The sequence below is a fragment of the Mus pahari genome, chromosome 3 (genome assembly GCF_900095145.1).
Source record: "Mus pahari chromosome 3, PAHARI_EIJ_v1.1, whole genome shotgun sequence".
Classification (NCBI taxonomy): domain Eukaryota; kingdom Metazoa; phylum Chordata; class Mammalia; order Rodentia; family Muridae; genus Mus; species Mus pahari.
In genome coordinates this window covers 129,492,482-129,505,085 of record NC_034592.1, presented here as the reverse complement: position 1 = coordinate 129,505,085, position 12,604 = coordinate 129,492,482, and the positions used below count along the sequence as shown (strand labels likewise).

General features: G+C 37.6%; 1 protein-coding gene across 3 annotated transcripts in view; it reads right to left on the bottom strand.

Annotated features, from left to right (window-relative positions):
* Window positions 1-12,604, bottom strand: part of Xrn2 (5'-3' exoribonuclease 2) — a 63,744-nt gene that overhangs the window by 42,505 nt on the left and 8,635 nt on the right. The window contains exons 2-14 of one of the 3 annotated variants that reach the window (XM_021193290.2): window positions 10,025-10,152; window positions 9,834-9,945; window positions 9,330-9,441; window positions 8,175-8,233; window positions 8,009-8,098; window positions 7,233-7,305; window positions 6,971-7,021; window positions 6,365-6,522; window positions 5,139-5,213; window positions 4,923-5,056; window positions 4,767-4,824; window positions 4,576-4,683; window positions 279-323 (exon numbers count right to left, since the gene is read on the bottom strand). In XM_021193290.2, the coding sequence (XP_021048949.1) occupies window positions 279-323; window positions 4,576-4,683; window positions 4,767-4,824; window positions 4,923-5,056; window positions 5,139-5,213; window positions 6,365-6,522; window positions 6,971-7,021; window positions 7,233-7,305; window positions 8,009-8,098; window positions 8,175-8,233; window positions 9,330-9,441; window positions 9,834-9,945; window positions 10,025-10,152 (1,203 nt within the window). Of the gene's footprint in view, window positions 1-278; window positions 324-4,575; window positions 4,684-4,766; window positions 4,825-4,922; window positions 5,057-5,138; window positions 5,214-6,364; window positions 6,523-6,970; window positions 7,022-7,232; window positions 7,306-8,008; window positions 8,099-8,174; window positions 8,234-9,329; window positions 9,442-9,833; window positions 9,946-10,024; window positions 10,153-12,604 lie in introns of those variants that run through there. The other 2 variants (XM_029536152.1, XM_029536153.1) reach the window with 2 other exon arrangements.

Genomic DNA, 12,604 nt, shown 5'->3' with positions numbered 1-12,604 from the left:
TAAGGCAGGGTTTCTCTGTGTAGCCCTGGCTGTTCTAGAACTCACTCTGTAGACCAGGCTGGCCTCAAACTCAGAAATCCACCTCCCTCTACCTCCCAAGTGCTGGGATTAAAGGCATGCGCCACCACTGCCGGGATACCAGTATTCTTTTGCCAGCTCCATGACAGCTAGTTGGATACAGATATCTTGACTGAACAAGGAATAGTTACTGTACTGAATAACATCCTTCAAAAAAGTTAAGCTATGGCTAATCTCATATGAGTAAAATAAAAACTCACCTTCATCCTCTTTCTTTTTTCTTTCTGTCGTCTTCTAAAACTGTCCTAAAAGTATAAAATCCACATATTCTGTCAAATAATTACACAAAAATATCAGAGTTAAACATTAGCAGGAGTGATTTGAAAGACCGTTTATCTGGGTATATGACAATACTGAGCATCACACACACACACACACACACACACACACACTATATATCTATATATATCTATATCTATATCTATATATATCCCTGTTTATGAGAACTCTAGATGAGCAGAAAAACTGAATTCAGATACAAATAAACCATTCTTAAAGTTTTAGGATCTTAAAAATACATATTCAGGAAAATATAAGAGCTATGACAAAGATCTTAGGTTTATCTTGGATGCAATATATCTTTCAATATGGAGAAAATACAAGTTAGGAAAACAACGAATCCTAAGTTGTTAAATATAACTGCCATTTCAAACCTCTACAAGACAGTTGAATAAATACACTCTTCTACATTACTAAAGGCTAATCAATCACTACTAATTCTAGCATGAATGGCAAGCAAGAAAGAAGTGGGATTCCACAAAGACTACCCCTCTCATCTAAAACTATCAAAAGAAAAAAAGGGAATTCAGATCTATTGTTGATTCTGGGCCAAGTTAATATTCAGGGTAGGGTTCTTTTTCTCTCTTCTCAAAGAACAGCCATGATTTCGATTCCCTGGGATTTGGGGCTGATATTGCTCCCAATTAACAATGGTTTATTCCACAGGTTTGCAAACCCATACCCTGCAAAGTGAAACAATAGTAAAATGCTCATGGCTGCTGCTGTGGCCTAAAACAGAAAAAAGCCAGCAGGTACAAGTACTGGCGTCTACCCCAGGCAGATGTACTTGTGTCTCTTCTAAGTGTATCCTGCCAAGTGCAATACAAAACTTTAATGAGACCTGAAATTGGTGTTTTCTTCCAGGAGGTGGGTTTTGTTGCAGTTGGTTTTTAAGATAGTTTCCTTGTGTAGCCCAAGCTGTCCTGGAACCCAGATATCTACTTGCCTCTGCTGGGATTAAAGATGTGCACCACCACGCTCAGCTCAGGAGAGGGCTTTAACAAAATGTACTCCAGGATGAGTACATGAAACCTCCAAATTACCAGTGTGGAAACTGGTCATTTCTTCCTCTTTTATTTCTGTGGTTCTGGAAATCCAACCCAGAGAGAACATGAGAGTTTGTGTGCACACTCCAGGCAGGTCAGAGAACAAGTTCTAGGCGTCTGTTCTCTCCTACCACATGGGGTCCAGAATCTGAAGGTCATGAGGCTGGGCAGCAAGTGCCTTTAAACACTGAGCTATCTAGCTGGCTCCCTCACTAACCAAGCTTTTCTCCTCCCTCTCTTCAAAGTTTCTAAGGCAGCTGCAGACTGTGATATCTTAGTCCTTTTCAGAACTTCCCTGAATCACATTCTTTGCCTGGCTTTCCTCTAGTCTCACTTCCTGCCTTTGCTCAATGTTATTGTTCCCTGGGGCTCAGTACTTGCACCTCTTCACTTCTCTCTTCCCATGGAAATGAGCACCGGCAGTCTTGGCTTTAAACACTATCCATATGCTAATAACCAGGATCTCTTCCCCTTCAAAATCTCCCTCTGGGTACTCTGAACTAAACAAGTCTCCACTTCTAAGCTGGTCCAGCACCCTAACCTTAGAGGAGCTGCTCCACTTTCTAACTGCTTGGAAATACCCTGTGGTCATTCTTGACACCTCATTTCTCTCTTACAACCTACATTTGGCCCACTGGCCAATCCCATTGGCACTGCTTTCAAAACATGTGCTGGTCTCATCTACATGAAATATGATCTCCACAGTTAACAAAGCAAGGTAGGAGAAAAATCAGATCGATCAGTTTCTATCTAGAACCTCCCTTTGATATATAACAAAGCTAAGTATTTAAAATAGCCTACAGAGGTACCTAGATCTGGTCCTCTATCACTTTTTAGAACTTCACACCAATACTCTCACCTGTCTTGCCTCCTCTCCTGCTGCTACATACTGCTTGCCCCTTGCTGTTCAGTGTACATACAAGGCAGCACTTGTCCAGAGCTAGTCTCTGGGTTGTAAGTGCTTTCTTTAAACATCTGCGTGGCATACATCCTCACACTATTCATGTCTTCACTCATCTGTTGGTAAGGCCCCTTGCTGTGTTTTCTAGAACTACAATATTGCCATTACCAGTTTGCCAGATATTATCTCAATTAGTTTTTATCTTAACAGCATTTAAAAGTCCACCACATTATAAGGCTGAGCTGGCTACTATGCTTGTTGTCAATCTTCCCCTAAAGAATGAAGGCTCTCAAAGGGCAGAATTTTTGTCTAGTTTTTGTCTGCTGCCTTATCACTGGCAATCGAAACACTGGCACACAGCTAGGCTGCTCATAGTAAGGATTATCAAAGCTCATGAACTAAATAGCACCACAATTGAGGCTTAACTGTTCAATTTTAATAAGTACGTACACATCCTTTTCTGAAGCCTTCCATTCTGCTGCCCAATGACTATATGGCTCTCAAGGCTGGTAGTCACATATAAGCAAAACAACACACTGCCAGTATCAATAGTATTGGTCTTTAGCTTTTATGTGCTATGAACACTTTCATGAATTTGCTAAAAGACACAAACATATTTTCTAGAAGTTTCATACTGAAATTCTGTTTCTCCTGTTGTGCAGCCATGAGAAAAGACAATATGACTGACTTCAGGGACACAAAAGCTTAAAATTCCTTCTCAGCTAGGTCAGCAAGAAATCACACTACATCTGAAACACTAAACTTAATGCTAATTTAATGCTAAGTTAGCACTAACATTTAATGGTATAACATTTGCTGTAGCACACATAAAGACTGCTTTTCTATGGGTTTTTTTTATACCAAGCTATAACATAGTATATGTTATTTTTTGTTAAGTATCAACAGCAATAAAGTGAAAGATATAGTGCTGAAGATATAGTCAAACACCCCACACACACCCCCACACACACTCCACCCCCCCCCCTCTCACACACACCCCAAACAAACAACTCCAAAACAGCTATTCCAGTAGATACTAGAAACCTTGACTAAATACTTAAGACAACTGGAAAAGATGCTTAGTCAACTCATAGGTCCAAAGTCCCAAAACTAAGAGAGCATAATTGTGGTCCACAAAGTTGAAAAACACAGAAACAATATAATTATTACTTGCTATTTGTTCAATATAGCCACTTGTCTTTTTATAAAAAATTAGCTTACAAAAGTTTCTCTTTCTCTGTAAGAAGCTACTATCAGCTCATTGCCCCCATTCTGGTCTCCTCTGCTACCCCTTACAATCAATCTTCAATCACTCTGCCTCTAGGTTGCTGCCCCTCCCGCCTACCAGCTTCCTGAGGTTTTGTACCTCTGGTCAATCACTAGGTAGGTAGCATGACTATATCACTCTAAACTATAGCTTCTTTTCTATTCAGGGATCTCCTTCTGCCTCTCTACAGCTGACTAATTCCTTATTCTTACTAATGGGCAATGTTCCCGGTGCTTTTGTAGAGGCACTTTCATTCCACACAAGCCCACAGATTCTCACATTCCCACTCATGGCTTCAAGTACTTCCTTCCATCAGCCAAAGTTCTAAAACTGTTTTCAAGACTTGCCCCATGTAAGACATCCTGTAGTCCCCTCATACTCATCTCTAAAATGAACACTTTGTATCTGTCCCTCACCCCAATTTCCTATACACATAGTATTTGCTGTCTCAGTGAATGGAATCAACAAACTCTGAATTGCCCAAAATAGAAACTTGGACTCCTCCACAAGCACTTGTGGATCCTTCATAAGCAATTTCCAAGTGCTTTGCTACTTTAGTTTCTTCCTTTATGTTTTCACTTACCTAAGAGCCATCACCCTCCACAGAGCCTCCATTTTTTTTGCCATTCAGCCCTAGCTCATGCCATCCAACTCAGACCCTATACCTGGACATCTAGAATACAAACTCCTAAGACTTAACCCTGTTTCTAGAGTATAAATAGTTCTTATAAAAACATGATAGCCTGCCAACTTAGGCTTCAAGTTTTTTGATTCATACCCTAAATATGATTAGAAAAATAAAACCTGCAACACAACTCAAATAATGTACAATACACAGTTCCACCCAGCAAACATCACAGTCTTTATAGAATAACCAAGTACGAAGCTTGAGATTACATCAATGACAACATACTACAGTGGTATTACAACACACTCAAGACGGGTAAAAAGTACATCACAGCCTACAAAAGACAGGAGCAATTCAGCTACTACAATGTATTTACCTCATCATCTTTTCTCTTTTTAAAAATGCTATCCTCAACTTCACCAACTGCTAACATGATCATCTGTACTCTTTGCAGATTGACATAACCACTTTCTGTAAGGTAACCCTGTAAGTGATAAAATACATGTAAAATGATCTTCTTAGAAAACCAAATACTTATGTTTTTAAATTATTCAAGAATAAACTTACCCCAGTTTTGTGTACCACGTTTTTGTATATGTTAACCAAACGATCAATTGCACCTTCCCTGCCACCAGGAGACAAACATTATTCATTAAAACCAATGGGCTTTGTAAAGTCAAGAAGGCTGAGACAATCACTGGCACATCTCGCAGACTCACATACCTAATCTCTAGTGACGGCAAGTGAGGAAGGAAATCATTCCCCACAAAGAAGCACATGAACACCCAGTCATCAATGCTCCTCTCCACATCAAATGGGAATGGTAAGCTGGCCATGGTGAGTTCTCTTTCCAGATACTACAAGAAAAGAAGGCTAACGTCAAAGCAATGGAAAGAACGTGTTTTATGAATACCAGTTCTAATAACCATCAAAACATACCTCTCGAAGGACATTCAGCCGAAGGAAGATAAACTCCCCTTCTGCACAAGGAAGACTATCTGCAAGTTCATCATGCTGTAAGAAAGACAGTGGAGACTGTGTCCAGTCTAATCCTGTAATTTTCCAGCCATGTAAATCTTAAAGAGTTTTTCTAATTTAAGACCTATTTAATATTTAAGTACTAAAAATTTCAAAGTTCACCAAACCATTTTAAAATAATCGCATCTAGTTCAGAAGTGAGCAATTATTTAGTATGAAGGGACAGCAGTGAATATTTTATGTTTGGAGACACACATACAGATGAATATTCTTTCATGTTCTAGAACACCTTTTAGACTCCTTTTAGAAAATACAAAAGGAGCTGGAGAGATGGCTCAATGGTTAAGAGCAGTTGATGTTCTTTCAATGAAACCAAGTTCAGTTTCCAGCACCCACATCAAGAAGCTCAGAACATGTGTCTCTGTCTCTTGTCTGTCTCTTTGTGTCTGTCTCTGTCTCTGTCTCTCTCTCTCTCTCACACACACACACACAGACACACACACACACACACACATATACACACAAACACTTAAATTCAAACCTTTTCAAGAAAAGTAAAAAACGTTCTAACTCATAGGTTACCATGAAAGGCCTCACCTCTGTCTCTCCAGTATCAGTATTCTGATGTGTATTCCCCTGACCCTTTTGTGAGTGTTTACTCAGATCCGTGTACTCTTCACTTATTCTGCTGTCTGTCCAAAATCACATACAATATTTAACTGTTTTTCAGTTTCCCCAAGCACCAAATTTTTAAAGTAGAAACACATGTAGAAGGGTCTTCAACCAACTAAGTAAGCCCACAAAAACAAAAAATGGTAAAGTATCATGATGTTTAATATATTTGTAGTTCCTTCAAAGGAAACAGTAATCATTCCAAAAATCTTCCATAAACAATTCACATTCAATAGACATTGTTATCTATGGGAACTTACCATCATGGAAACATAATTACATTAGAAAAATGTAATGTAGAAGGGATTGAGTGTGTATAAGCTTGTGAATACAGGCTTACTTCACATTATTTCAAAAGCTACATTTCTGTGAAATATCTTTATGAGGTAGTCTGAATAAACTTGGTGGTTAATGGCACATTTTAAAATGGTTGAAATGGTATACTTTGTGGTAGTGTGCATATTTTCCCATAACAGATTTTTCAAATAGGGTAATGTCTATCTTAAAGCTCTTACCTTTCCCTTCTTTTCTCTTGGCAAACCTTCACAATCCTTGACCTCGTGTCCAAACTGATTACAAAGAGCACATGGTTTAGGTTTATTTGGTTTGAATTCTTCTCTGATTATGGTGAAGTTAGGTTCATGTGTAGCAAGACCAAGCATAATGAGATCAGCTATCAATAAGAAAGCAACAAATGAATGGCACTTTGGATGGATCCTGTACCATAATCAAAGTACTACTAAACAATGACACAAGAAAAGTCCCACTGAACACAGCAGCAAAATCAAAAAGCCATCCAGTAGTCGTTTACAGTCTATAAAGTCATTCAGAGACACGGACCTACAGTAAACCACTAGAGATTATGTGGGAAACTGTCCACTGTAAAGTCAATGACAAGACATCTAAAGCTTGAAAAAAAAAAAAAAAACATAAAACAAAATTCATCACAGGTTAACCAGGTTAACCAACCAACCACAGTCTAACAACGCATCAACAGTTGTTCCTTCTAAACTTAAGACATCTGAGAACTGTCAACCAACCCTGAAATACCCACCACACAACCACCTACTAACATACTCTGGTTTAAACCAAGAACAATAAATTCTCAAGAAGAAACTCACCATCAGCTCCACACAAACAATGATGAGTATTTGGGTCATGGTTAGGCTGGGCTAAAAAAAGAAACATGTATTTATAGAAACCTACAACAAACAACAGAAGAACCACAACCCTGCCAAGTATTTTCTAGCTAATGCCTTTTTGTTTGTTTTCAAACTGGGATAAAAACCCAAGGTCCTGCATGTATTAGGTAAATCTTCTATCATTAAGCGACACACCCGACCTGGGTTATATTCATTATAATCAAATTCTTTTGAATTTTACCTCTTTGTCTTCTAATGTAATCCATGATTTTGTGTTCTCCTTCACCAGGTGCACTAGCATCAGATAATATAACCTATTAAAAAAGGTTTCATACATTTAGTTCACCTCCCCAGTTTCTATCAGAACAAAGAGGAAAAAACAATTTCCTCAGTGTGTATTAGTAGGTGGAACAATCACTAAAGAAGGTCTGTGCTGAACACTAAGGCCACAGCACTACTGACTAACTTACCACAAAGGATGGAAAAGAACAAGAGTGACTATTCACCAGTTCACAAGGTCTAACTTCTCACTACCAAGGATACAGTACCAAATCATCAATGAAAGAGTTATCAAGTCCAGTTATCAAGTCTAATTAAAGAGAAACACTCCTTAAGCTACAATAACTAAAAAGTTCACTCACGTTTTACTTAAGTCTTCATGAGAAATATTCATTTGTAAATACAGTCCCACAACTTTTATTCTGCTACATTTTGCTATCTAATGACAAATCTACTTTCTAGTTAAAAACTACATTCTTATCTGTATTTTTAAAAATTATGAATCCCATTTTATAGCTTCACAGTGAAGTAAGAATAAAACGAATTAAAAGAAAATTCAGCTATATAAAACCTGAGCATGCAAGGCAACCCATTTCCAATAATCGCGAAAGCTTCTCTTTTCTCTGACAGTCAACTAGCATTTTATCGGGGGAAAGGGATAAATAATATCAGTCATATCAAAGTACAGCCTCAAAGGATCACTCTAATCTTTCTGAAGTACCAAAGTGTGAAACTTACTGTCAAATTTTTCCACCCAGGGTCATTATTTAAACGATCAGCTATGTAATAGCGAAGGCATTTAGCAAGATTGTCCATGAACTCAGTTCCCTAAAATGATAGAAAGAAAAAAATTAACCTATAATTTAAGAGTTAGCTATAGCTAGCAAAGCCTGAGACTACTTACTGGTGTAATACAGTTGCTGTCAAATCTTTCTTTTATTTCTTCTGGAGGAAGAAAGCCACCTAGACGAAAGAGGCAATGTTTTGTTTTCCCCATAAAAACTGAATTACATTAATCAATATTAAGGCGAAAGAGTGACAAAAAAATTAAATATGAAAGAAAGATGTTATAATCTAAGAAAAAGATGATCCGCTCTCTAAGAAGAAAACAGCATTTCTCCCTGTCACTTTAAACTAAACTTTAACTTAGTGGTTCTCAACCTTCTTTAATAGTTCATGTTGTACAGACCCCACCATAACTTTATAACTGTAATTTTGCTAGTTATGAATCATAATGGAAATATCTGATATGCAGACCCCTGTGAAAGTGTCTTCCCATCGTCCAAAGGGGTCGCAAACCACAGAGTGAGAATCACTGCTTTAACAAGACTGTCAAAAAATACAGAGCACACAAAAGATGCTATAGCACAAAACATACAAATCATGAGGTCCTTCTTTTGAAGGGAATATAAGCATTGATTAATGGTTTTAATTTTGATAATAGTTCTCAATAAATCATTAAAATATTCTATCATAAACAAGCTGCAAGAGTCTCAACTACAGCCAGGTGGTGGTGGTGCATGCATTTAATCCCAGCACTCAGGAGGCAGAGGCAGACAGATCTCTGACTTCAAGGCCAGCCTGGACTACATAGTAAGTTCAGGGACAGCCAGGGCTACAGAGAAACCCTGTGTTGGGGAGGAGGCGAAGAGAATCTTAAGTACAAGCCATGGCTAAAATAACTATATATACTTACTTTCCAGCAAATTAAAATAGCATAATAAAATTCATAAATATAGGCCCATGATATCTTTTTCTCCAGACATAAAATGCAATTTAGTGACAAAAAAATAAAAAAAAGTGTGTGTATGTGTATATGTGTGGCCTTTTCTGTTTACTATACTGCTGTACTGCTGTGGGTAGCACACGCCAACAAGTAACCCTGATAAAACTAACCAAAATGCCACACCAAAGACACTGGGTCGAGGGAGAACTAGTTCCAATTGGCCTCAGCATCCCTCTCCAACTTTGTTCTCTGAGACTTAGCTTTAAATAGGAACCCAACAGGAGTTTTAAAGCACTGCAGAAAAGGGGGGAAAGTGCAACTTATTCTCCTTACCTTTTGCAAGTATTTCCTCTCTGACTCGCTGCTTCTCAACTGCTGCTTCCATTCCTTCCTTTGATGCTCTGAACCTCCTTGACCGCTGCTGGTTCATTTTTGCACGTGGTGCCTAAAATGTATTATCTCACGTTTATATAATGTTATTCAAAATATTCCTAAGCAAATCCATACATCATTTCTAACCTTCACTTTTTACCCCATAGTAAATCCAAACTGCTTCTTCTCCCAACACCTTGGCATGTGTCACTTAGTACTTCTAAGTATCTACATTCACTCGGTCTATGTCACTTTAAAGGGGCAGCCATCAATCAATAATCCATAGCATTCCACAGCAAATCACAAAAGAAAATGTCAATGAACTATTAAGTATGAGACTTTTCTTTCTGAAATTAACCACAGTCAACATTTTTTACTACTCAGCTGACTTTCACTGAGATATTCAGAAAATAGTAAAACAAAAATAGAGGCTTCAAAATGATGTTTTTTTTTTTAAGTACTTACCACTCCATCTATTGCCATGTAGAGAAGTCTTCTTGGTCTTACAATATTGAAAAGTCTGTCGATGTACTCAAAAATTGCAACCATCATTTCATCTTCATTTTTTGGTGCTGGTCTATAATGATAAGCAGACAGTATAATAGAATATAGAATTTCTGCAACCTGTGCTATCAATGCCCAAGTGGACTACATACTTGTCTTCAGGATGAGTACAGGGGTGGATGATCCCATTCATATCCAAATACAGATTATCAAACTCCACATCATTTGGATTAGGTTTACTGGCATCAACTGGAATCTTTACACCGTTGCACTCTTTTGACTATGAAGAAGTGATAAATATTATTTTAATTGTGCAGATCTAAACATGACAGGTACTAAGCACAATATGAATTGATTTAGTTTCAGAAGTGCAAGTATAAGCAGAATCAAATTAAATGTTCCCATTAAAATGTGAACAGCTAATTCGAGTTAATTGTGTGAGAGCACTGACATAATCAAGTAAGGTCAAGGGAGTCATCTTCATCATATTTCTCACCATTCACACTAACAAGTTCTGTCAATTTAACCTAAAATGCTTTTCCATTCATCTCCTTTCATGCTGTAAGCATGATATCATGCTATCACATCATACCTACAAAGTAGCAACTACTTCATACACTCTCATTTCCAGTTTAGTGTTTAACAGTAAGATATAAAAGCATTTGTGTCATCCTTGCCTACTTCCCCAGTGCTTCCCACACCAAACAGCTAAACAATGAGCCCGACCCACATGATATTATGGAGGCCCAGCTGGTTTCTCAAAAGCTCCTACAAGCCAGGTGTGTAGTAACTGGCACCTAAACACAGCACTCAGGAAGCTGAGAAAGGAAGTGTCCGGAGTTTAAGGCTCACAGGCTACACAGTAAGTTCCAGAGTTAGTGTAAGATCCCATCTCAAAAGAAAGCCTAGAAACAAAACAAACCAGCAAAACCCAAGACAACGCTGTCCTCACTGCTTCCTTCTGCTGCACCTCTTGGTAGAAAGCCTCTTCCAAGCCTAAAATCTCAGTAACCTTTCAGGGCCCAGACTCAAATCAAATGTCACTAACTTCACAGTCCAGCTGTAACATATCACTCCCCAAGCAATGAACTGTTTCCTTCCTGCACTTCTCAGGAGTTTGCTTACACTCTTGTAAGATCATCATAGTTTTATGAATAGTTTGTCATTTCTACCCAATTCCATTATGAGTTCTTCAAAAAGTAGGGTTGTACTCTCAAAGGATCTCAATTATACTTTTATAATGACAGTACTTTTATCTTTTTCTTCCAGATCGTCGATGGAAGACATCTTGTGTTAACAAGACCCAATTTTTGTCTTACTAATAGTATGAGTCCTTAAACACATACAGAGCAACAGGGGAGGAAAAAAAAAAAGCACATTAAAAGCCCATCCATCATGTACATGCTAAATCACGGGTAATTTAAAACACTGTGCTAAAAGACAGCAGTCACCTATCCTGTGTGATTGTATGAAAGACCACATCCTGTATGATTATATGAAAAAAGCCTATCATGGAGAAGTCTATAGAAATAAAAGGCAGATAAAGCTACGTTGAGTGTGAAGAAAGGGGGAGAAAAATGAAAAGTGACTATTAATTAGTATCCACTGTTTTAGGTAGTAAGGAAATTTAAAATTATAACAGTAATGATCACACAACTCTGCAAATACACTAAAAACTACTAATACCAATAGGCATATTGGTGCATGCCTTTGATCTCAACATGTGGGAGGTAGAAACAGGTAGATCTCATGTGAAGCCAGACTGGTCTATGAAGTCAGTTTCTGGACAGTCAAGACTGCAGTGAAACTGTTTTAAAAGCAAATAACCCAAAACAAACAAAAGAAAAAAAAAGACCTGGTATTTTAAGCAAATGAATTTCATGATATAGAATTTATACCTCAAGGGTAATGGAAAATGAACATGATTAAAATAATTTTATATGTATGAAAATTATTAGTATGTGTACCTAATATGCAAATAGGTTATACCTCATAAAGCTATTTAAAGAATAAAATTCAGAAGCTAACATAGAATACCTTGTATCCATGTACTGGACTGCCAGGCCAAGTAAGATCTAAAAAGAAACTGGATGAACACACTACTGAACAAAAATTTAAGAGGCAGAAAATACACATTAGATATTATTTAGGGTTGAATACATATGCAGCAAAGGCACAGAGAATAGCAATGGAATAATAAGAAAAAACTATTTCAGAAAAGTGCTTACTCAGAGGGAGGGACAGGCATGAAAGTAAGCTTCAATATGTATTGTAATTGACAGTGAGGGATATGGAAAGAGGGACCTTTAGACAGATCTATAAAATATGCTGAATCAAGCAAGAGGGCTCAGAGTTCTTTCCAGGACAGTGTCTCTAAAAACAAACAATAAATATATGTACATAACTGTAATCCTTGGAAATGGTTCTAAGAACAAACAATAACTGCACCATATTTTTCTTTAAAAAAACATACACAAGGAAAGGAAAGAGCAGAAAATTCAAAGAAAAATTGAAATTATTACAAATAAAAAATATAACAGAAGCTCTATGAACTCCAAAATACACACATCACAGTAAAATGCTTTAATATCCAAAAAAAAAAAAATGATATGAGAATACACTGAAGAACACCCTGTGGAGGCGGTGGAGGAGGCAGTTCAGTCAGGTTAGAGTTGGCTCAGCACTTAAGAGTACTTATTGCATCCTGAACAAGAAAAGAACACCCAGAGGTA